General features: G+C 43.1%; 2 protein-coding genes and 1 long non-coding RNA gene across 3 annotated transcripts; 2 read left to right on the top strand and 1 right to left on the bottom strand.

Moving 5' to 3' along the window:
* The first annotated feature begins 329 nt into the window (after positions 1-329).
* On the top strand, positions 330-1,433 carry foxd5 (forkhead box D5). The gene has a single exon (XM_048236671.1). It carries the CDS (start codon positions 378-380, stop codon positions 1,311-1,313), a length of 936 nt encoding a protein of 311 aa, XP_048092628.1. The 5' UTR covers positions 330-377; the 3' UTR covers positions 1,314-1,433.
* Positions 1,434-2,261: 828 nt separating this feature from the next.
* Positions 2,262-24,727, top strand: pgm5 (phosphoglucomutase 5). Its single transcript, XM_048236580.1, has 11 exons — positions 2,262-2,867; positions 4,945-5,107; positions 5,436-5,582; positions 5,683-5,808; positions 6,078-6,268; positions 7,637-7,791; positions 12,535-12,650; positions 15,402-15,537; positions 16,189-16,372; positions 20,326-20,463; positions 22,565-24,727. Exons 1-11 carry the CDS (start codon positions 2,610-2,612, stop codon positions 22,652-22,654), a joined length of 1,704 nt encoding a protein of 567 aa, XP_048092537.1. The 5' UTR covers positions 2,262-2,609; the 3' UTR covers positions 22,655-24,727.
* On the bottom strand, positions 7,725-15,437 carry LOC125289627. Its single transcript, XR_007192659.1, has 3 exons — positions 15,349-15,437; positions 8,492-8,557; positions 7,725-7,808 (listed from the first exon to the last, which is right to left on the bottom strand). It is a non-coding gene; the product is annotated as an uncharacterized LOC125289627 (long non-coding RNA).
* Positions 24,728-24,940: the final 213 nt, after the last annotated feature.

The following is a 24,940-nucleotide window of genomic DNA, read 5'->3' on the forward strand; positions in this document are numbered from 1 at the left end:
GTTTTGCTTTTAACTCTGAATATCTCAGTAGCCTACAATTAATTATTATTTTATATAATTTACACGATATAAAAGTGGTGCGTAACTGTGGGTTGTTTTGTCCACCGGGTGAAATATATTTACAGTTAAAACGCATTAAAATATACATAAGTTATACAGTAAGTAACGAGAAACCAAGGTTGGGCCCGCCCACTGTACCACCTAGGTTACCTCTGATAGGTTGAATTAACATGAAATACTTGAGGTGATGCGTGCAGGCCAACTCATATAACTCCGGACTGCGATTCTTTGGCAAACCTCCAACTGCATCCACACATGACAGACTTAACTTGAGCATCGTTCACAGGGTTACCAGCTAAACCTTACAGTTAACGACCATGACTTTTTTCAAGGACTGTGAAGGAATTCATCAAGAGGACTGCGAAGTTGACGTGGTTGGAGAGGAGGACTCAGACCAGCATTTGGATAATGCTTCGGACCAAGACGCTTGCGGTGCCGACCAAGAGTCCTGCGTACTGGACACATCCGGCGAGAGTGAGGGCGACCAAAGCACGGAGGCTCCCTCGCCTGGTAGACAGACGGGCGGTGCAATCAAACCTCCCTACTCATACATCGCTCTCATCACTATGGCCATTCTCCAAAGTCCGACGAAGAAGCTGACCCTCAGTGCAATCTGTGACTTCATCAGCAACAAGTTTCCGTATTACAAGGAAAAGTTTCCTGCTTGGCAAAACTCAATCAGACATAATTTGTCCCTCAACGACTGTTTCATCAAGATACCCAGGGAACCTGGAAATCCGGGTAAGGGCAATTATTGGTCATTGGATCCAGCATCACAGGACATGTTTGACAACGGCAGCTTTCTTCGTCGGAGGAAAAGATTTAAAAGGAACCTGCCGGAATATGTTAAGGACCGTATTTTCTTCTATCGAGATCATGATTCTTATCATGGGAGACCTTATTTTGTGCCTAACCATTTTCCAAGACAGACATGTCCCCTAGGATACGTGCCTGCTCATGAGAACGTCTTATTCCCTTCTCCATATTTCCATCAGAACATCAGCAATTGCAAACTGCCGGAACTAAACCAATTTCAAGTGAAACATTATGTCATCCCAACAGCGAAACTTCGACCTCAGTGCGAAAAAAAAAAGGGTGCCTTCAGCATTGACCACATCATGGGCAGCACACCTGCGCCCTTGACAAACTGGGGGTTTCAGAACTCGCCCATTTCCGTCTCTGCTGTTCCAACTGTTGCATCCGCGCTGAGGACTTTCCACCCACCTTCCTTAATAAGAGCGTTGCCGTTGTAAATATTTCTTGCATAAATTGTTGATACTTTAAAATATGACCTGCTCTAATGTTTACAGTGTATGCTATGAACGTTTGCCTCAGGCGAATCAAACAGGCCAGGGCAATTCTTGAGTTTTGAGCCTTATGAATAGACACTGATCTCCATTTAATCATGTAATGATTATTCATGTAATGTAAATATATAAAATAATAATAATAATATATTTGCTCAACACATATAATAGATAATACTTTGTGGTACTTGAAAATAAATATAACTTTGACTGATTTTCCTCTTCATGGTGTCATTTGTTTTCTTCCTCTCACTGGTTGGTCATGTTATCTGACTGGTCAGTTGGTGGTAATATGATTATGTGGAAATATTCTACCATGAGCTCATGCTGCTACGTAAATACTCTAATTACATCCTGTAGTTATATTAGCTTATTTATGACTGTGCTATGTTGGAATTTGTTTTCATTTGTATCAAATACTTGAATTAAAACATTTTGACAACATTATGTGACTTAATTTAAAAGATAACCACGACCGTGAAGAGGGTCCATCTTCTATTACGCACTGATCACTCAGCTTTCCACGCAAATTAACACCACATGTTTTGTTGTAAGTCGTAGGAAAATATATTAAAACTTGAATACAATAAATTACAAGCCAAATATTCAGTATTCGCTGACTTATTCGAGGCCAAGAAGAGTCAATGTGTCACGCGTCACTGTCACTGAATAGGAAACTTTTATTAATTGCGTGCCCAGCGACAGCTAGCCGGTGACAGCCCTCCTGTGGTCCACAAGTGTTCATGGACAGAGGGAGCGTCCGGTTACATAGCTTTGGTCCCTACCCTATTCTTCCCACACATCATGGGTTATTTTTTGGCAGGAGACGCAGCTGATTATAGGAGTTTTTGGCCCTCCCTAATTTTTTTTTGGCAAGCTGCTGTCCTTCTAAAGGCTGACTTGTAGGAGAGGGAGTTGTCTAGCACAGTATTTGATCTCTGACTTTTTCGTAAACTCACATCTAATGCGCATAGCCTATAGGTAAATGTTACAGTGCTTTAGATGAATATTACTGTAGGCACCCGTTGATGTATCAGCTTCATCAACTCACTGTAAATCGTCATTGAAGAGGACGCACCCATTCTCAACGATTGCTCTCCAAGTGTGGATCAAACGCGCTTCTCTCAAACGTTTCAGGCTCAAGCCCAGTTTGTGTTTGTTTAACTGACCAGCAGACGAAGTCTACCGTGAATTTCTCCCCGCTATAGCCGAAGCCTCCGCTGCCGGTGGTTGAAGAAGATCATGGAGACTACCCCTATCCCCGTCGTTACCGTCCAGACAACACCTTTTGATGACCAAAGACCAGGGACTAACGGGCTCAGGAAAAAGACGACAGTGTTTGAGAGCAAGAAAAATTACTTGCAAAACTATGTTCAAAGTGTCTTGTCATCCATCGACCTGCGGGACCGCCAGGGATGTACAATGGTTGTGGGCAGTGACGGGAGATATTTCAGCCGGACAGCCATCGAAGTTATCGTACAGATGGCCGCAGCAAATGGGGTAGGTGTATGTGTGATTAAATTGTTGTCATGTCGTGTTCTCTTTATTTTATAATAACTTCCACAATCACCACTCTCTCATTATCACTCGCCATTACCTGCCTGTCTATTAAAGTTGATTTCAAGGTACCGTTCAACTAGCCTGCCATGTCCTCTTGCTTATGGTTATTCTCAGTTTGTCATAGCACTAGTCATAACAGTATACACGTGGTTGTTAGTGTCAAATTCACACGCGGCTTTTTGAGCAAATCAGGGTTATTATGCGGCCACATCACGGGAAATATGGTAGAGTAAACAGTGTTGAAGTTCAAAGTTATGTTATCTGCAGTGCCATCCTGCCATCCTTCCTCCTCCAACTTCCTGCAGAATCGGTACTTTCCCCTCATTAACCTTCCACGTTCAGGATGGAGACTCGGGGATACAGGGGATGCCCCTAGTGCCTTCTGCCCGGGTGCGTCTTGGGGGAGCGAAAATCTGCCTGCATAGCTGCGTTACTGACGGGACAGACGAGGGAAACACCACGGCATAGTTTAGTTGATCCACACACGCTCCATTTCTAAATATTGCCTTGTCTGCTTATGTTTTGGCATTTGTGGATGGGTATCTAAACTATGCTGGCTGTATCAGCTATCCTCCCGACCGACAGAGAGATGACACGACATTGGTATGGCACAATGTGGCACATTAACGTGTCTGTTACCCCGGTGATGTATAAACACCTAGTTCATGAATCCGGGGGAGCGGAGCGCATGTTGGCATGTAGCACCAGAGAAATCTCTCTCCCCCTCCCAGCGCGCATCCCAGACAGCACCTTATATGGATGACCAGTACTAAGCTTTTAGGGAATACGCTCGTATCGAGGGAGCAGCAGAGCTCGGACGACTCCGGTATAAGGGTAGCTGGTGGTGACCGTTGGCTTGTTACTCTCTCGTTTTCTCTCTTTTGTGAGTGCTCAGGAACCTTGAAGTGTAATGGAGCACTGGGTCAGCATAACAAACGTCGGAGCCAAAAGAGTCATGTAACAATCTAATAATAGAGAAAAGCTGAACTCATTTGACTCGCACTTTATGACTGAAAACGCGACCTCATGATCATTCAGCAAAGGTAGAAAGTGATGTCAACTGCATAAAATTCATGAATGGTGTGTAATCTCTGCCCAAAGATATTGCAAATACTCTCCAGACCAATATACATCTCATTCTTTCAAGGTCCTGCCTACCCTAGCTTTACAAGCCCTGTACTGTAAAGTAGTACCAGTAGTGTGCTCTGCCAGATGTTTTCATATATACTTAAGTAATCCTGTAGTATTTGAATAATCTTAATAATCACCTGAATATTACAAAACATTGAACTCCCCTGTAAAAGATAAATTAGGGACAAACAGCCGAGTTGTGTCACTTGGCATACAAATGGCAAAATAAACCTCTGCCATATTCATTGGTTCAGTATTCAACAAAAGCAGAGTTAAAAGAACTATGCTAGAGGGTCTTTAACTTTGGAGATGCTTGGACTAATTGGACACCAAGTCTGTGAAATCCACACAAATGTATTAATGGCTTCATGATTGCAGTTGTGTGGCTTCATACAGCAGCAGGCTACATACCTAAAGGAGTTGAACAGTGATTGAAACCAGGCCTGTTTTCCAACTTGTTGGATTTACAATTACAATTCTGACTGGCTTATTTCACTGTCTATGCCAAGCACCCTCAAAGGTCAAATGTTATATTTATTGTATGATACAGTGCTATGCTTGTTATCATAACCTCTGCCTTCTAAGATTAGTTCAGTTTTATTCAGCCTGGCAAAAACCTTGACCATACCGCATACACCATTCACTTAGTTCATATAAAACATGTTTCAGATTCAAAAACTAATGTGATGTTTACAGAAAAAAAAAGCCTAGCACTCAGTGGAACACCATGATCAGCAGTGGATACACTTTTCCTATGAATCCTCAGGTTGAAAAAAATAAATGAAATGGTAAAATTTGCACATTTTGTGTAGAAATTGTATTAATCATTTGTGATGGATCCTAAGAAACAGACAGATAGTCAGCATGTTTTTGAATGGTCCTCCAGATTGGGAGGCTGGTTATCGGACACAATGGAATCCTGTCCACCCCGGCCGTATCCTGCATCATCAGGAAGATAAAGGCCATCGGAGGGATCATCCTCACCGCCAGTCGCAATCCTGGGGGCCCCGCTGGAGACTTTGGGATCAAATTCAATGTCGCCAACGGAGGTGAGATCCACTGAAAAGTTTGTAGCCCAACAGAGAGATTGTTTTCACATGTTCCTGTAAGATGTTGTAAGATATTGCTTTTGAGCCATCTTTTCCCATCCTCCTGTTTTTAACAGCTTTCATTCTTTCAGCTTTCCTCTAAAAGATACTCTTTGGAATCATGCCCTTGTCCTTCAGGAAACATTGTACACATCCAGTTATATATTTGGTGAAATGTTGTATTACCAATAACAGTCATAATATCTTTTTTTCATTGAAGCGATTTCAGTGCTTGTTTTATGCCAGTTGCCTTGATATGTTATTGTGCTTGCTTGTGTTTTCTCTTCAGGTCCTGCTCCAGATACAGTCATTGATAAGATCCATCAGGTCAGCCGTACTCTAGAGGAGTACGCCATTTGTCCAGATATGCGCATTGACCTGTCCAGACTGGGTCGCCAGGACTTTGACCTGGAGAACAAGTTCAAACCCTTCCGAGGTATTCAGTCAGAACAAACAGTAATCCACTACCATCTGTAAATTTAAAACATCGTCAGTCCTTATTGTATATTTCAGAAGTTGTACTGTTTTGTTCCCAGTTGAGATTGTGGATTCGGTGGACGTGTACCTCAACTTGCTGCGGGGGATATTTGACTTCAGCGCTATCAAAGGCCTTCTGACCGGACCGGACCAACTGAAGATCAAGGTGGATGCCATGAATGGAGGTACCAAAGCAGTCATCATTACCAGTGACATCATCCAATATAGAGAACACATGTAATTATCTTTGATGATACAAAAGTACATAAGCATAAAAGCATCTTTAAAAGTAGCTGACATTATGGAGCTTTTCAGTCACTGTGTTTAGTTTTTAGTTGGGCACAAGATTCAGTCCTGCTGGATAACCACCAGTAGAAACTTCCACTGACCACATCTGTGAAGCAGCAGATTTGTGGGCTTTTTTTGTTCCTTATCTTCTGCTCGTGCTTCTCAGTGATGGGCCCGTACGTCAGGAAGATCCTGTGTGATGAGCTGGGTGCTCCAGCCAACTCTGCGGTGAACTGTGTCCCTCTGGAGGACTTCGGAGGCCAGTACCCTGACCCCAACCTGACCTACGCCACCGCGCTGGCCGATGCCATGAAGGGAGGAGAGTTCGGCTTCGGAGCTGCCTTCGATGCAGATGGGGTGAGGGAATGTGCAGCTCTGCTGTTGCACCATTTTGAACTTTTGAAATTTTGTACTGTCAGCAAGCAGGCATGCATTCAGAGAGTCCGCCCTTGAATCCCTGAGCACCAAGTATTCTCCAAATTGACCATAGTGGTAGCTCAATGCAAGTACACACAGTATAAAATCAGTGGAGTCATTCATCGTTATGTTCATGAAATATTTTACAGCTCAAACACATGTCAGATAGTTTTATAATCTGTATAGAAGACCAGATGTTGTGCAAAGTAATGCTGCCCCTAATACTACTGGTAATATGTGCTGCGATGTTCATGGTGGTTGTCTGGCATAGCCAGGCTCACATTTTGTGGGAGGGGATGAGTTTGGGCTTGCTTCCAGGCTAACATTGTGGTGTAGAACTGGCTGATTGTTTGTTAGAAAAAGTAAATGATCCGTTTTCAAGTACCGGGACAACTCCACAAAAGGTAATGAAACACAGCATTTGGTGTCTCAGCATCAAATAATCTCCTCGATTAGTCTGAAACACTCTCGTGTCCACCTGGATCCATGAGTGGGGGGATTACGACCTGCATATCCATCCTGATACACACTGATAGCCAACCATTTCTCATCCCTGCACGTATTTTCTTAATCAGGGCTGGGATTAGGCTGCTTGTTGATACGACACTTGGCTTTCTGGCGGAGGGTAATCAGCAACCCTCAATTCTCTCTAGGTCATGGTCACTGGTGCCAATGCAAGCAACAGTCAGGCAGCCAAAGGCTTGAGATATTGTTCATTGGGGCCCTCAGTACCAAAAGAATAAGAGCAACTATGTCAAATGCTGTTGATATACTGACAAAACATACACAGATGAAAACCATTTAAACGACTACAATCAATCTGCTATTGGCCTTAGCTGGCTGACGCCCATGTTCACATGTGAAGTTTCAGTAACATACATTCACATTGATTTCTTTGTGACACTTTATGCTGAAAGTACCAAGATGTAAAACGGTTTCTTGTGTTCCAGCTATCATTCTGATTTTATTTACCCAGACACTGAGAAAACAAATTAGATAATGGATTGTATAACAATACTGTATATGTATTGCCCCTCAGTTGTGCCTGTATGGAGTCCAATCAAAGCTCATGAGAGTAACAAACAATAATTCTAAGCGAATCGCTGTCTCAGTATGTTTATTAATACTATTTTTTGTAAACTTGTATGGGGTAGGTGACAATGTTCCTCCATAATTAGCTTTGAATCACTGGTCTATTCAGTAATGCAGACACTTGCTCTTTCTCTCTCTTTTCTTTATCATGAGACTTCATGACTTTAGCTGAAGGCATTTTGTAGTGGCGTCTGACTGTCTGCCTTCCCTTGACAGGATCGCTGCATGATTCTGGGTCAAAATGGTTTCTTCTTGAACCCGTCGGACTCTCTGGCTGTGGTGGCCGCCAACCTTTCCTGCATCCCCTACTTCCGCCAGTCGGGCGTCCGGGGCTTTGCCCGCAGCATGCCCACCAGCACCGCCATCGACAGGTAGCAGTCAAACACACCTACAAGAAATGACCCACACACTACACAGCACGTTGGTGTGTGTTTGTGTGTGTGTGTGTGTGTGTGTGTGTGTGTGTGTGTGTGTTTTGTTAAATTAAGCTCCTTTGTCTGTGCATAATTTTATGTGTGTTTCTATCTCTCTCTGTGTGTGTGTGTGTGTGTGTGTGTGTGTGTGTGTGTGTTTAGTTAAATTAAGCTCCTTTGTCTGTGCATAATTTGATTGTGTTTCTATCTCTCTCTCTCTCTCTCTCTCTCTCTCTCTCACTTTCTGTGTGTGTGTATGTGTGTGTATGTGCGTGTGTGTGTGCAGTGTAGGTTTGTTTTTGTACTAAACTGTGATTCACTTCCATAGGATATCACTCCAAAACACACTAGCTTTTCTCTGTGATTGCATAGGTTATTGTAGCTTCAGTTGAATCTGAAGACATCCATCATGTACCAAATTAAGTTGTTTTTGTTGAAAGCAATTGGACAGTATTCCAGCTTGCATGTATGCCAAAAAGTTCTGTCGTCTAGTTTGCAGCATTCAGTAGCAAAGCTTGAGAACAGGGATGGGGACAAGGGAACAGGATGTGACCTCACAGGACATATCTAGCAAAGATCCTTAATATACATGCTTTATCAACCGTCTCTGTATCTAGTCTGTAGGGACATTGTGCAAGAAGGATAAATGCCGATGTACCTGAAAGATGGAGATCCCATTCGGCCAGAGAGTAGACCACCCACTTGTCTAGCCTCAGGACATGTTCTGTGGAATGGAGGGGAGCAGAATTCAATGGCTAATGTTTTTTGGAGCAGGTCTAAGGAATTATATTAGCAGACATCTGTGCAGGAGAAATGGAGTCGTCTGCCAGTTCTTGCTCCAGGGGGTCAAGGATTTTGATTCTTTATACAGGGTTCCCATGCACGGGAGAAATTTATAGCTGTAGTTATGGGAAACACATGGACAATGATTAAAGATCAGATTAAAACATCCATCATCGAAATGGCGTAAATGTAGAAGTCGATTTTTGTACACCACTACACCCAAGAAATGGACAGAGAGAGAGAGAGAGAGAGAGAGAGAGAGAGAGACATACACATACACTGTTTGCTATCTGAATAAATGTCATATCACTTTTGTGGGCTGTCTCTGTGACTGCACATGGCAGATGTTTGTGCTGACAGTGTTAGTGCAGTCAAAATCTTTTTTTTTTTTTTTTTTTAATCACATTTCAAATGTGCAATGGGGTCAAAGATGAGGTAAAAGTATTTTTGTTTTTTTGTTTTTTTGTTTTGTTTTCATGGAGATAACCTCACTGGTTTTGTCTTGATTTGACTCATTTGTCCAAATGTTGGTTGAATGTTTGCCTGGATAGTTGGGGTGTTTAGAATACCCATTTGGACGCAGATGGTATTTTACCTCCCCCACACCAGTAATGTTAAAAGGGCCAGAAATAAATATCAAATGATCCTGGCAAGCTGATGCTTACTCCAAACCGCCAAAACACTGTGTGTATTCTCTTAAACTGGATGGTGTTTACATTCCCATACATTTAGCACAAGAGCTGTATGTAATGTGACTGTTACCAGGGGATGTTTTCCTTCTAAATATGGCAAGAGGAAAGGGACTAACCATGCACAGTGCTCCCTTCTGCATGAACTCAGCTAGTTTTAAAGATCTGTCCGAGGGGGCCTATTTCAGCACAGCTTTCATTATGGCTCAAAGGTCATTGGAACCAGCAGCTTGGACTACGTGACCAGTGAAGGGGACACAGTAATAGTCAAACACAGCGATTGTTTGAAGTTAAATCTGTCCTTCAGGGCCAGTTTTAGTTCTTGACATGCTTGGTGAACTACCCCCAACACAGCATGGATTATCAATGTTAACCCCAAGTGCTAACCTACAGGGGCCCAGTCGGGCCTGACAAACAGAGGGGCCAGGCATTTTGTTACTGGACAGGCCTCGGCCACTATGAATAACAGTGTGAGCTCAGCCACAGCCTTGACGAGGGAGGCCTTCAGCAGCTAAATATATCTGTAAAGTTATGTCACATCAGTCCCAGTTTGCATAACCTTTTCATGTTTCAATGAGTGGAGGAAGAATGTTGCACGGCTGTGCTTTGATTTTGTGATGTCGGAGTCACCGATTGGTCAGTGTGAGTTGGAGGCCAGAAGGCGACCCGTTGCATTTGGTTTTGTGTTTCTGTTTTGTTTTAACCACATCATACACACCGTGACTCATGTTCTGAGTTCTGTATCAGAGATAATAACTCATGGAGACACTGCTGATGATTCCAAGTCTAAGCTGGCTTTTAGATGGGCTTTTTCAGATCACAGGGTATTTATAAATGACTCACATCACACTGCTGCCACCATCATGTATGAATCAAATAAGTATAAGTATATATACTTTTTTGATCCCGTGAGGGAATCCACTGGTTGGGACTCGAACTGGCAACCCTCCGGTTTCAAGTCCAGAGTGCTAACCAGTAGGCCACGGCTGCCCCAAATAAGTATGAGTCAGCTACTGTCAGCTTCTATGTTTTGCCACAACCCCTCTACTGCCACATTACAATAGGAATCCATAGGAATCCATCAGATGTGAATCTCCCAGACTATTTGTCATTCCTGTCCGTGTTTCTAAACCTTAGCACTGTCCATAGTTAGACTGAGAATTGCTGGGGAACGCATGAAGGACGAAATACTAAGTGCTAAGTGGTGGGTTAATGACATCCTTCCCTCTCAGTATTTTGAAGAGGAGGTGGAGGGGGAGAAGGGATCATGGCAGGGGCAGGAGCAGGAGCAGGGCCAGTGTGGATAAATGTCAGTAGTAAATTGCTCCTTAAAATAGGGTGTTCAGAACAGACAAGGCCGCCTCCACCGAAGAAAATGACCTCAGAGTAAGACGAGGTGTTCCAAGAAAAGCTGTCACGATATAATGTGTCATCAGCTTAGACTATATGTTGAAAAATTCAGGATTTAAGTTCAGGATTTAATTCAGGAATGTCTAAAGGAGAGGGGCCACCAGGGAATACCCAGTAATGTACAAGGCAATAAAACACTGACTCAAGAACATTGTTATTGTAGTTCCCAGTACAGCATGTTTAAAGTACATTTGGATTTTCCCATGGATCTCGCCCTCCAGATCAATGTTATTTTTATACCGTATCTATTAAAGGGGAGATGGTCTTATTTTCAGTGATGGCAAATGGGCAAGCTGGCAAAGCCCAGCGAGTTTGCGTATCTAAGCAGGAGGATGGGAGTTTGCGTATCTAAGCAGGAGGATGGGAGTTTGCGTATCTAAGCAGGAAGATGGGAGTTTACTGAGCAGCACCGTGGCTTTTCAGAGCCCTTTAATCAGCTATGGTGATAAGGAGAGGACCCTTCTGTTGACACCTTCCAACGGATTAAGTGAAACCGCATTTGCTGTCGTTTGTTTAAAGGCGCTTAAAAACACTGGTGGTGGTGCTGTGTGTGTGTGTGTGTGTGTGTGTGTGTGTGTGTGTGTGTGTGTGTGTAGTGGTGTAGTGAGTGGGTCTTGTTTTCTCTGTGCCTCTGCCTGCTGGGCTGCTCTGCTTCCCTCTGGAGAGGCCTGGACCTGGAGAGAGAGTGTGTGTGTGTGTGTGTGTGTGTGTGTGTGTGTGTGTGTGTGTGCGTGTGTGTGTGTGTGTGTTTGTGCGTGTGTGTGTGTGTGTGTGTGTGTGTGTTTGTGTGCGCGCACGTGTGTGTGTGTGTGTGTGTGTGGCGTCCCCCCAGCACTGTGCCTTTTTAGGAGTGCCTCTCAGCAGCTCTGTTTACACTCAGGGCCACTTTGTCCGGCGTGTTTATGCTGCTCTGGAGGCCGGGGAATAGATCAGCATGCAGGGAGGGCTTCGCTTATGAACTGTTTGAATAGGAGATGCCAAGCAGCGAAACCTTCAGATGTTGGTCAGGGGGGCGACCACTGATTATGAGTCAGGTGAATATTTATATGAACTTTAGGTCAGTTTAAGAACATACCGTATGTGAGAGGAACGTGTGTATGCAGTCCGTGTGTTTAAATTGATACTATACACGCTGGGGTGGTATCGTGGTTGCCATATAACATGCCATTTTTGTAGAGGTCTGTTTTTGTGGGCGGTTTGTGTTTACAGTGGTTGCCAGCGGTAACTGGTCCATGCCACGATGCAGCAGAATAGTGACTCTCTTGTTTGGTCACGCTGCTGTGGAACAAAGATGGAGTAAATGGAGGGAAACAAAGATCTGATTCTTCTTTCTCTCTCTCTCTATCTATCTCTCTCTATCTCTATATATTTGCTTCTGTCATATGTGTTCGTTCTCAGTAGAACTGATGTGACAGATCTGAGTTGGGTTAGCTTCTTTGGCTCGTTGCTGCTTGATACTCTACAGGGACTGAGGAGAGGGAAGTAAACAAGCACTCCAAATTCCACTCCCTTTCTCAATAATAATCCCTCTCTTACTCACAAATAGTTTATATAAGCAGAACACAGTACAACTTTTTTTTATTACACAGAACTCTTCACATGTATGATTGGAATGTCACCTGCTTTAATGTCTAAAACAAGCAAACCTGCACACCTTGTTCTGTGTTTGTTATTAGAATGTTATCTAGCTACCTGAGTCTCATCGGGATTGTGAACGGATGGCAAGATAGGGGCTATTTGAAGTCATAAAGTACCATTCCTTTGGCTAGCATCACTGAGTTCTGAACTCCACATGCACCCCCCCACCCCCTCAACCCAGGGTTGCCAAGGCGATGAAGGTGGCCCTGTATGAGACTCCTGCTGGGTGGAGGTTCTTCGGGAACCTGATGGACTCTGGGCGGTGTTCCTTCTGCGGGGAGGAGAGCTTCGGAACAGGTGAGTACTCATCGTCACAGCCCCTCACGGGCCTGCTGACTTCATCCCAATACGCCACAATATATTTATGAACCATTTTGTCAGGTACACTCAGAAACTTTGATACACTTTAATGTACATGTAGGCTTCCCCACACGTATTCAGTGCATGTTTTCAAGTCATTACAAGACACAAACATCTGCAGAAGCAGAAAGTTCACATGAGGAGGACCAAGGTCGTCCCCTAGGGTGAATACAGTGATTCAGCATCTGTCTTTTCTATTTAGTAGTTGAGACTGTCAGGGAGACTAAATTCCTGAACAAAACCAAGAAACACATATCAAACACAAGTCAGGGGGATGTAATCATGCTAACAAGGGCGCTCCATCTTGGAAAGTGACTTTTATTTACTGCTCTCAGGGCTTGCTAGGGTTCTCCATGAGCTGTCCTGACAGAAAAAAGAGCTATTGGCTTTAATGTAACCCACCTACACGTCAACATGACAAAAAGGAGTGTGTGCACTTTCGCTGAAATCCTCTTGACATTAACTGTAAATAAAACTCTGTAAATACAAGACGTTCCACTGCTATAAAAGGAATATGGCATTTTGAAGGCCTGCTACCCAAAGGAGTCCCCCTGGCAGCCTCCCCAAGACCAGGAAAATCTCTCTCTGTTTGAGATTGACACGGAGGAAGGGGGGAGTGGGAACAAAAGATTGAGAGAGAGAGAGAGAGAGAGAGAGAGAGAGAGAGAGTATTGTATTGTGGTTTGTTGAATGTTCTCCACTGAAATGTGAAATTTGTGGGTACCCTTTTATGGGAAAGCCCATTATGGGTGACTTGAGTTCTCAGCCCTCTCCTGATTCCTTGATTATTGAATAACTTTGGAATTCCAGATATGCACTTCACAACTACAGCATCTCTGCAAACAGCAGTACAAATAAATCTAATACAAGCTACGTAAGTACATCCAATCAGTGTCCTGCTCAGTGAATGGAGGAATAAGTGTATCACGTAATAAGTGATCATAGTCAATAGACCATCATTAGTTAAACCAACAACGGCATTTGCTCCTAAGCTGTATTGAATTGCAGGGCGTGATTGGGTCCTTGGAGGAAAGAGTGAACTTGGCTTTCATGTTTAGGACAGTAACAAAATGTCCTCCCTTAGCCTTTACCCTTTATCTCCTCAGGAAGTATGTGAAGTATCCATCTTTTTGCTTTTAAGTAGTAGGTCAACAAAGTCATATTGTTATGCAGGAAACCTATCATCTGAAGAGACCTTTATGGGTTTTTTTCCATCCTGAATGTGATCTCCTGTTTGTTGTTATTGTGCCTCGTGCTTGGTCTGAAAGATTGAATTTATGGAGTGTTTGTTATGTAACATTGTCTTTGACTTCCAAACATGGTGGTAGTGGTGGCTGCTCAGCTCGGCTGATGATAAATAGGAGTCAGTGTGCTCAGTTGCACTTTAAATGAGCGTTCCCCCAGTAAAAGCTCCAGCTGGTGTAATGGACGCTTATCCCTCCCTTGAGGAGAAAGGGCCCTTAATGTTTGTCCAATGGGGTGTGTTTGTACGCTTGCACTAGTCCTGATGATATATGAACTGTGCTATATGAGGGCTCGTGCCAATGGAGGCCTTTGAGTCAAAGTAGTGTAGAGAGAGAGAGAGAAATGGGGTGTGTGTGTGTGTGTGTGTGTGTGTGTGTGTGTGTGTGTGTGTGTGTGTGTGTGTGTGAGAGAGAGAGAGAAACAGAGAGATAGGGTGAGAGAGATGAAGTGAGAGAGAGTAAGAGAGATGCGATGAGACAGAGGGAGAGAGAGTGAAGGAGTGAGAGAGAGAGAGAGAGACATAGAGAGATGGGGTTGGATAGGAGAGAGAGAGAGAGAGAGAGAGAGAGAGAGATGGTGAGCTTATCTCATGTGCAGATGTTTCTGGAACATTTATGTGGTTCACCACATCTCATCTCTTCCAACATACAGTAAACATATTGTTCTGAAGAAATCTTGTTTATGTCCTTCCATTAGAACTTCTCTCCAGGCACATTTGGTATTCATTAGATATGTGTAGCCTATGTGATATAAACAGTGAAACAGACTGAAGTCTGAAACCAGATCAATATGAGCAGCGTCAACCAGTTGCGATGAACTGTAAATATCTGATCATATCTGACATCAATACTGAAAAGGAACATACCATTTTAATAGTAAAGATGTCCACAATAATGCACGCATATAATAAATAATAAATGTCTACTTTATTTGAAGGTTAAAATTACATCACCCAGTCCACATCTAAGTTGTGTAATATATTTTAATAACCTTCATTACTCTCCCCTTTACTTGTACATTTCATTGCATGTACATTCACATCTTCATCAGTGAGGAGCTTTGAAAGGTCACTAATTGAATCAGTCCTCGCATTCAATATTGCATCCTGGTACAACTTCCTGACAAAGACAAGGAACAACTCACAAGAATCATCACACAACACTCAACCAAAATCACTGGTTTCTCTCAGACCCAACTCTTAAGACCTTTACAGTTACGCAGTAGAAAGAAAGGTTGGGTCCATCACTAAGGATCCTTCCCACCTCCTCCACCGTTCCGCCCAGCTGCTCCCATCAGAGTGACTGTTTCAGAGCACCTCTGGCCAGAAAGAGAACTTGCAAAAAGTGCATTTTGTTGGAGCGTAGCTGCAATAACATTTGGATTTATTTACCTTTCATGAGTGCAGAGTTTCGCCCTTCTGTCCCCCTCTGATGTAATGTCCAGGCTCCGATCACATCCGAGAGAAGGACGGCCTGTGGACGGTGCTGGTGTGGTTGTCCATCATGGCCGCTCGCAAGCAGGGCGTGGAGGAGATCGTCAGGGACCACTGGGCCAAATTTGGACGCAACTTCTTCTGCCGGTGAGGCTTGCTCTTTGTCAATGTGCCTGTGTAAAGACTGTTATTGAACTAATACCCTTCCTTTCTAAATGGCCCCGTTAGCAGTTTTTCTATCTATCTGACCTGGTTTCATGTCATCAGCCCAAGGCCATTTTAGCACCCGTGGTGTTAAATTAGTCGTTTATGATTGGCTGTGTGGAAAGCAAATTCATAGGGCATTAGTTTGCGGCGACTTTCATGTTTTTTCATAGGGCTCTCATCATCATGGCTGTGTTGTAGTAAAAGCATATCCTTTCCTCTTACCTGGCTCCTGCAGCTCTTGACAAAGCCCTTCCTTAGCTTTGGCCTTGCCCTGTTCCCACATAGACGTCCCACAAAGTTTAGAGTCAGAGGGACGCTGGCACTAGAAATGATTTATGTTGGTTTATGGAGCCATGGCTAGCTGTAAATGTGGTGTTCTTCTGATGTCATATTTGTGCGCACGGTTGCAGTAACATGTTACTGCGTGTCATCATAAGCTAAACTAAAACATGCATACTTAATGACACTCTCAATGACAGTGAAGTGGCCCACCTTAATCTGTGCATCTGGGAATGTATGTGACTTTCATGAAATCACAAAAACATCATCACTCCTACTTATCAGATGCCTTGTTTTTACTCATGTGTCAAGGTTTGATTATGAAGCCATCGACCCCAGAGCTGCATTCTACCTGATGAAGGACCTAGAAGCTGTCATCACAGACAAAGCATTCTGCAGTCAGAAGTTTGCAGTTGGAAACAACGTCTACACTGTGGAGAAGGCCGACAACTTTGAGTACATCGACCCTGTTGATGGGACTGTGGCTAGGAACCAGGTGAGAGATCACTTATCATTCAGCCTCTGTATGATCTAATACAGACATTTATGTTTGTATGGTTTTTAAGGTACATTTCTAAAGAATTTAGCTGGTATATGGTTATGTGAAGGTGAGTTCTGTCCTCTGAGTTGGAAATGCACACCACTGTGGCCTCGTATCAGTTATCAAGTTGAACACAAGGAAGAATTTCAAATTTCAAGTTTCTGGGTTTTGCATACCAAAAAATCAGTTTATCAGGAGTATGAAGGACTGAAGATAGAGTATAAGAATGTAGTCCATGTATGTTAAGACACCTTATGTCCAAGGAATTAAATGACATTAACAGTTTGGCCACTGCCCTGAAACAAATGTGAACAACCTCAGTCCTCCTCCACACCACAGACACACACACACACACACACACACACACACACACACACACACACACACACACACACACACACACAGACACACTCCTCGGAAGAATGTAAACACACACATGACATAAACATGGAGAGCCAGAACACACACACAGAGAGAGAGGGTGAGGCTAGAATAGTAGCAGCCTGGAAGCTTCTCTCCACAGCAACAAGCCCAACCCTGTCATGGTCAATGGAACACTCCGGATGACCTCTCTCTGTTCCATCCGTCTCTGCCATCTCTCTAATCCCTCCTTCTCTTTCTCTTTCCATACCCTCTCATCCCTTTTTCCTCCTTTCACACCCAGACTTTTCTCCTCAGAGGTTTTCTCAGCTGACTCTTCTGTTCCAACCAGAAATGTGTGAAGACTCTATCCAACACACACACACATACACACATACACACACACACATACACATACACATACACACAGTGGAACAATACTTGAAAATAAATGTATTTAATCTCCAACATGATAACACCAAACATTTTAGTGCTGGCTTCAAAAGGAAAACGTAAATGTAAAATTCCACGTTGTGGAAAAAACACACTTGTGGATTCTGAGGTTGCAGAGAATAGCAAGCCTAGAATATGGAGCTAGAAAATTTCAGGAAATGAATGATAGGAAAACATAAAACATAAATCTTTTTGTGTGTTAGACATCAGCTCCGGTCTAATCCATCCCTGCCTGTCCTTGTGGGTGTTATCACAGTAGCAGCGCATTCCACACACGCCAGAGTTGTTTCAGCTGCTGCCCCTCTCTTCCGCAACTGTCAGTGGCACCGAGGAGGCCCTCCACAAGGGTATCAGCTGTCTAACCCCACACACACACACACACACACACACACACACACACACACACACACACACACACACACACAGACACAGACACAGACACACACACACACACACACACACACACACACACACACACATGCACAACCAGTCATATACACATGTAAATACACATGCACACACACACACACAAACAGTCATGTACACACACACACACACACACACACACACACACACACACACACACACACGTTGTCACCCAGTCAGAGAGACAGTCAGAAGCAGCCTGACTACATAAATGTGCGCTTACATATGCGGCGGGGCTATGAAGACAGGGAGCTTAGCACAGCTATTCCGTTCACGCTGCTATGGGGAACCACTGAATTCCTCTTGCACTCCCACCCCCCTCCAGTCTCTTTGTCACTCTTGCAGACACACATTTGCACTGACATGTGCCACTTTTGGAGACAAGCTTTTGTTGCCCCGTATGTAGAATCCAGTTTGCCTTTTTTTCACCTTGCCCTGCTAGTTTGAAAGTATTTTGTTTTGTGATGATTATCTTTTAAAAGATATCACTCTATAACAGTACAGGAAATTACGTAAGATTGATGAAACTCATGTTGGAAGCATAATTATTTAAATATTGATCAAATTGAATCACTATGTCACTCCCAAGAATCGTATACTATTCCAACAGTTATACCCTCTGTAGACTGTCCTGGTGGGAGCCCATCCATAGAGACTTTGTGGTGCGCTGTGATAATGACCAGTATCTCTGCTGGCAGAATTGTGAAATATATATTGTATGCCAACAGTTCATTTACAGTACTCTACCAAGAGCTACTCTGGATTTTTTAAGACTCCTGAAGAGGGCAGTGTTAGGCTTGACGTCTTTGAGTGTTTTTCCTTCTACCTGATCCATACAACTGACCACTGGCCTCCTGATGTGGCTGATTCTGCTGCTGCAGGAGAATGTGCAGTATGCTTTGAAACATGATCATGCTATTGGTCACCCTGGATCAGTCTGACCACAGACCATATCAGTTGGTGAATGGGGAGTACAGCTTAGTGTAAATAATAGTGTCACAAATGTCAGGCGTTTACTTTATGTGAAATAATTCAGCAAAGTTACAGACTTACAGAATTGAATTGTATTGTGCCTGCAGCCTGAAGGAAGCAGCCCAAAAGCAGTGAAGAGCAGGTGTCTTTGGTCTAATATGATCTACGTGAAGTAATTCAGCAATGAGTCATTTTGTTTGTGTGCATTGTGGAAACTGACTGTCCTCTGTGGAGAGGTTTATTTGCACTCATTAAGGGCAGTGTATTATGAAGCCTGTGTCAAACTGCACTTTGGACTGGTTGGTCTGCTCTGAAAGAATATTCTTCATAAATGTTCATATTTTTTGATTGTACATTCATTTTTACACATTTAGTTAGTTAGGTTCTTTATTGTCCCTGTTGGGAAACCTTTTGCCAGTGAGAACAACATTGCAGCATCAGTCCACAGTACCCCAGTATCACACAGGGGTCCTTAGTGAGTTAGAGATAAAAACTAAAAATAAGTGCAATAAAGGAAAAGAAAAGGAAAAAAGATCAACTCAAAAAGATCACCGTCTAGACCCGCTGAAAAGAGGTACAGAAGGCGTCATGACCTACTCTTATCTCACAGGAATTTGTTTATAGACATAATCACATGGGGTATAAATGACTGTTTTGTCCTATTTCTTAAGAGGGCTGGGTAACGGTACCTGCAGCCTGAAGGTAGCAGCTCAAAAGCAGTGAAGAGAGCAGGTGTCTTGAGTCTAATATGATCTACGTGGAGTAGTTCAGTAGTCATGTTGTTTGTGTGTATTGTGGAAACTGACTGTCTTCTGTGGGGCGGTTTATTTGCACTGTCATTAAGGGCAGTGTATTATGAAGCCTGTGTCAAACTGCACTTTGGAATTGTTTAGTCTGCTCTGATTTTCAACAAGCCTTGAAAGAATATTCTTCAGAAATGTTTATATTTTTTAATTGTACATTAATTTCTACAAATTCACCGATTTGAGGGAAAAATACTTGCCAAAGTTCAGAGTTTGATCAACTGTTTTCAAATGGGTATGTTAATGTATGAAGATGGCTGACTAGCAAATATTAAAGGAAAAGAGAATGCTTTTGAACCTTGATAAAGGTTTGTTACGATAGGTTAGGGTCACATTGTAGGGCAAGCACTGACTTACAGGCGGGGTTTCAGTGATGTCACTACTGTGGCTAATTGGTAAATTGAACACCTGTCGTAACCTTTTGAAGAGAAACTGTTTTGGCAGCAATTCGTTATGCAAGGCCCAGCGGGAGCTGTGGCCTGTTTGTCCCTGCACGTTGCCGCCATTTGTGGACTATATTTTGGTTTTGGAAAAAGCACCATCAAATTATAATAAAAACTTGAACGTGTACGAGAACCATCGCTTGGGCTGGCCATAGGGCTACAAGTATCGGAGTACCGGGCCAGGAGCGCGAGGATGCCACAGGTAGGTGACCACTCTCTGATTCTCCTGCCAAGCTGACATGCACACACACACACCACAGTTAGGACCTACTTCCAAGTTTGTGCACCACACGTAGGGCTAGCGTGGAGGGTGGTTCTCAGGTCTTTCTGTGTTTGTATCTGTTGGTTGCGAGTTGCAGTAGGCTTTTTAGTTTAATTGAACATACCCTAGACAACGAAGAGCTTGAGCCAGGACCGCCTCGTAACAGGTGTCTTCTCTCTGCCTCTCCAGGGTTTGAAGATCAACTTCTCGGACTCGTCCAGAATCATCTTCCGCCTCAGTGGGACGGGCGTGGGTGTGGGGGCCACCATCCGCATCTACGCCGAGAGCTTCGAGAGGGACCCAGAGAGACACAACAGGGAACCCCAGGTAGGCCTCCATGATTTGGTAGAGAGGTTCCCACACCCCAACTATCTTTAGTCCACATGCAGGACAAAGTTCTTCTTATTATTATTCCAAAAATAATCCAGTGGAAATGCATGGATTCCAGTTGCTGCTACTGGAAGAAACTGGAATCCATGCATTTCCACTGAATTATTTTTGGAATCTGATCCCTTATCATACCTGTTCATTCTTACTGCGTCCTCCACTTATCGTGACTAAATTCAACATGGCTGCAAACGCTAAACTTCGCGAAGATACTGTCTGTATAAATCGTCTTGTAAGTAAACTACCAGTGCTTTTCAAAGTTCTCAATGTCTCGTTTTAAAATGTCAGGGCCCTCGAAGTCTACCAATGAAGTGTGGAGATACATTGAGCCTCGTAAATGGTGTAAAACAGTGATTTATTTGCATGGCTAGCCCGATGCCGAAGCACCACCATTGAAAAGCTGTTGGTAGCATCGGCTAACTAGCCAGATTTTGGAGTGCAGGGGACAAGCCGAGATGGGCTATGAGACATATGTTCACACTCGGTATCATGTTTCAGCACACTTTAGGTCAATATCACACCAGAATTCTCCTTTAACCAACTATTCAGTTTCATTTTAGCCATTTTTAACCAGGAGGAAAAATGAAGATTTTGCCTTTCAATATTGTTATTAGTGATATGTATACCCAAAGCCAGATGATAAGTATGTGCCCAGTTTATTGTGTGTTTTTATCTTGCCCATATCGATTAGTAACTTGATTGGGTGGATGCTGGTTAGATAAAGTGGGTGCATAGGTGCATTTGGCATTGGCAAGGGCAAAGGTTACGGATATGCATGAAAAAGTATCTGTATGGTGGACAGACCCCACCAATTATTTTTCTTTGATGTTCATAGTATATGTTTAGAACTCACACAGTGCTGTGCAAATAGTTTGAGCAACTGTAATGCCAAAGTGACACAGCTACCCTGACCACCAGCATCATCACAACATTGATGCTGCTCTCACGACTAAGAGAATTGTTTTGTTGTCTGTCGTCTTTTTATTGGTGTTTTTTTCTAATACTATGGAGTACTATCGATCTGGAATAACAGTTCCACATCATCACAGATTGTCCAGTCATTATCAGGCTGTGAGTTGTTTTCCTGAATTGAAAAGGCCTACGGCTAGTTTATAAACAATACATGAATAACATGGACTGGCATGGCCAAGTGTTGAGTGGATAATAGATACCAAAATATGTTCATGTCTTTAGAGCAGGGGTGGGCAAACCTTTTGGCTCAAGGGCCACATTGGGTTTTGAAAATTGGCCCGCGGGCCGCACAACCTCCCCAAACGACACACACACACACACACACACACAAAAATACATTTTTATAGCCTATCAAAAGTATTTGTTTTAAAATATTTAAAAATGCTAATTTGATGCTGTTTAACAAATGTATAAATTGTGCACTGTCGCTTTAAGAACAATTTAATGATCTTCTGCCTGCTCAGCTATGGCTAGAGCTGTACCTTCATTTGACATGATGTTTTGACATTGACATTGTAAACATTCCCTAAGGAATGTGCAGTAGAGGCTAACCAACGTCGTCTCTATCACAGGAAAAAAATAGCGAGCGGCCTGATAACCAAATGAAATGCTTGGCGGGCCGGATGAAAGTGCTTGCCCACCCCTGCTTAGAGAAACTTGCTATGCAAAGGTTTCTCAGATAAACTTGCTGACTGAGATTGCAATGTATACCAGAAGCACAATTGTAGTATTAAGTGACATCAAAAAGGTATAATCCCCATAGCTGATTTCAAGTACTTGCTTGCATTTTGCAGAGGTTAATGAATATTATATTGTTTGGTGCATTGTGCTCATTCAGTTGTCTGATGTTTGCAAACTGACCTTTTAGATGTGATTGGTGGTGTTATCATGATATTTCATTATGTAAAGAATTACAACAGGACATGAGGTTATTTAAAGTAAGATGCATGCAGGGGTTGTGCATTTTGCTTTGCCACATTGCCTTGTTCTTCTAACCAGGAGTGAATAGATGATGTTTTCCACTACTACCTTCAGAAATATTTGACCGCAAATGTCCATCTTTCGGCAGGTGGTGCTGGGACCCCTCATCGCCATCGCCCTGAAGATCTCCGACATCCACGAGCGGACCGGACGCCGGGGTCCCACTGTCATCACCTGAATCTCTACCCTGCCCAGCCGTCCACGCCAGTCCCAGACGCCCCCCTCCCCTCCCCTCCCCGCCCCTCCCCGGCCGACCTCCTCTATTCCTCGCACTGGACTATCACTCCTCACCAGGGGCCAAAGCCACGAGTCAGACTCCCTCGGGAGCCCCCCCGTCTGTCTCCGCCTCCTCCGTCTCCGTCTCCATGCCCTGTCCTCCTCCCGCCTCCTCCTCCTCCTCCTCCTCCTCCGACAGCCTGCTGTCCATGCAGTAGACTTTTCCATCTCTTCCATCGTCACAAGCAACACAGAGAGAGACACCGGCGTCCACTATGCTGTCGCTTCCACCCTGACACCCTTTCTAACCTCTTCCACAGGCTGCCATTTTTTGGACACAAATATAAACTTTTGGCTAGTGTGCACGTTTCACCATCTGCCTTTAGACCTTTGCACTGATACAACACTTTTTTTTTTAAGAACTGTACCTGAGGGTGATGCAGTCTATCCACAGAGCAATTGTTTTCAAACAGATTTCAATATACATTCATGTCTGTAGCTGAGTATTAGAAGGTTATGCACAGTTGAAATCATTTGATCAAATCAAACAAAAACAATTTGTCAAACCACTGATATGTAATATCTCCTACTTTTTGTAATGCTGAAACACTGTGTGAAAAGAGCAAAATGATATGATATACAGCTCCTAGTTATATAAATATTTGTTTGGTTGTTGGCAGATAAAAATATTACAGTATGTTTGTCATCATTGCGAACCAATTTTTTTTCCATTGAAATGCATTTGTTTCTTCTCTGAAGCCTGTTGCGTCTGTGGTGCTATATGTATTAGTATCAGCTCCTGCACTTCCCGATTACCAACAGATTACCATGTTGAACCAACAAGTGGTGAACACATTAAAAACCTGAGGAATAACAGTGAAGATTATTCAATAAGTGTAGAGCTTTATGTTTTTTTCTTTTTTCTTATTGTTATTATTTATATATTTTAAGACGGCCCCTAAATTTGCAGTTCCGGCCCACAGTGGGGCTAGTGAGAGGTGAATGGACTTTATTCTGGTGTGTTCCGTGTTGTACGTTCCACGGGTGAGAAGTGTACCGTGTACCAGGACCATTTGCAGCTTCTTCGGTCCCATTGTGAGTTTTCAACGAACTGTTGCTTTCTTTCCAATCTACCTCCTATTTAGAGGGTGATAGAGACATAACTAACTTGATATGCGTAGCAGTTATATCCAGATCCACTTTCAATCCAACATTTGTATGTGAGCTCAGCCACATCACACTTCTCAACCAGAATCTCTCAGCATACTGGCATAGTTTTGCTCATACAGTGTGTACACAAGAAAGGCTTGACTGACATTACAGAGTGAAACACATTCTTTTCCTCTCCTCTTCTTTGTTCAGAGAAATCTGTATTTTTCAGTAACTGTTGCTTGTGTGAGATGCTCTAAACCACATGCCACAATGATGAGGTGTACCCTGTGGATCATGATAGACATAGCCTCTTGATTTCTCCAGTGAACTGAATCAGACAAAATGTCTCTGCATTTTATTTCCTCTCTTATCAAGGATTTCTTTTCTTTTTTTTTTCTTTTTTTAAATCACCACTTTTCGTAAAGTTTTGTCCAGACTGTAAGCGGCACAGTGAGCACAAGAACAAACTTCCTTTCTGAAAAATTATGACATTTGTTTCTCATGTTTGTGAACAACAAATCCAGCTTGTCCTTGTTACATCAGATATGTTTATTAAGACTGCAATTCTCTTTTTTTTAAAAATCAAATAGCAGACCACTGCATTATTACACCCATATCATTGTGAGATCTGTTGGCTGACTTTCAGTGCACTGGTGGGACCTGTGACCTGTGCTCTTTTTGTATTTCCATACCACTACATGAAATGTGAACTGCTTCCCTGTCCTCTGCTCGAGGGGAATCACTTGCACCCCTGTGGCTGTAATATATGAAGGGAAGGAGGTGAAAAGTGAAGTGAGAAACAGGAGAAGCGAGCACGCTGTCCTCAGCACTATTTAATTGTTTCAAGGCAATGCTGAAATAAAACCTTTTGTGTGTCTCGGAATTTGTTCTGGTCATCTGACAATTTCTCGGTTATATTGATGCTATCAACACTGTTGGCAAGACCATTGGAAGTATTTGGTAATGTGCACCTCCAGTTCAGTAACCCTTGGATGTGATTACATGTGCTGACACAATACATGTTCCTGTTTTATCAGTGTTATTTAATTGGGCTCAAACACCTCCAGTGATTCCTACGCCATTGTCAGACATGGAT

This window comes from Alosa alosa, chromosome 24 (assembly GCF_017589495.1).
Source record: "Alosa alosa isolate M-15738 ecotype Scorff River chromosome 24, AALO_Geno_1.1, whole genome shotgun sequence".
NCBI classification, from domain to species: Eukaryota; Metazoa; Chordata; class Actinopteri; order Clupeiformes; family Clupeidae; genus Alosa; species Alosa alosa.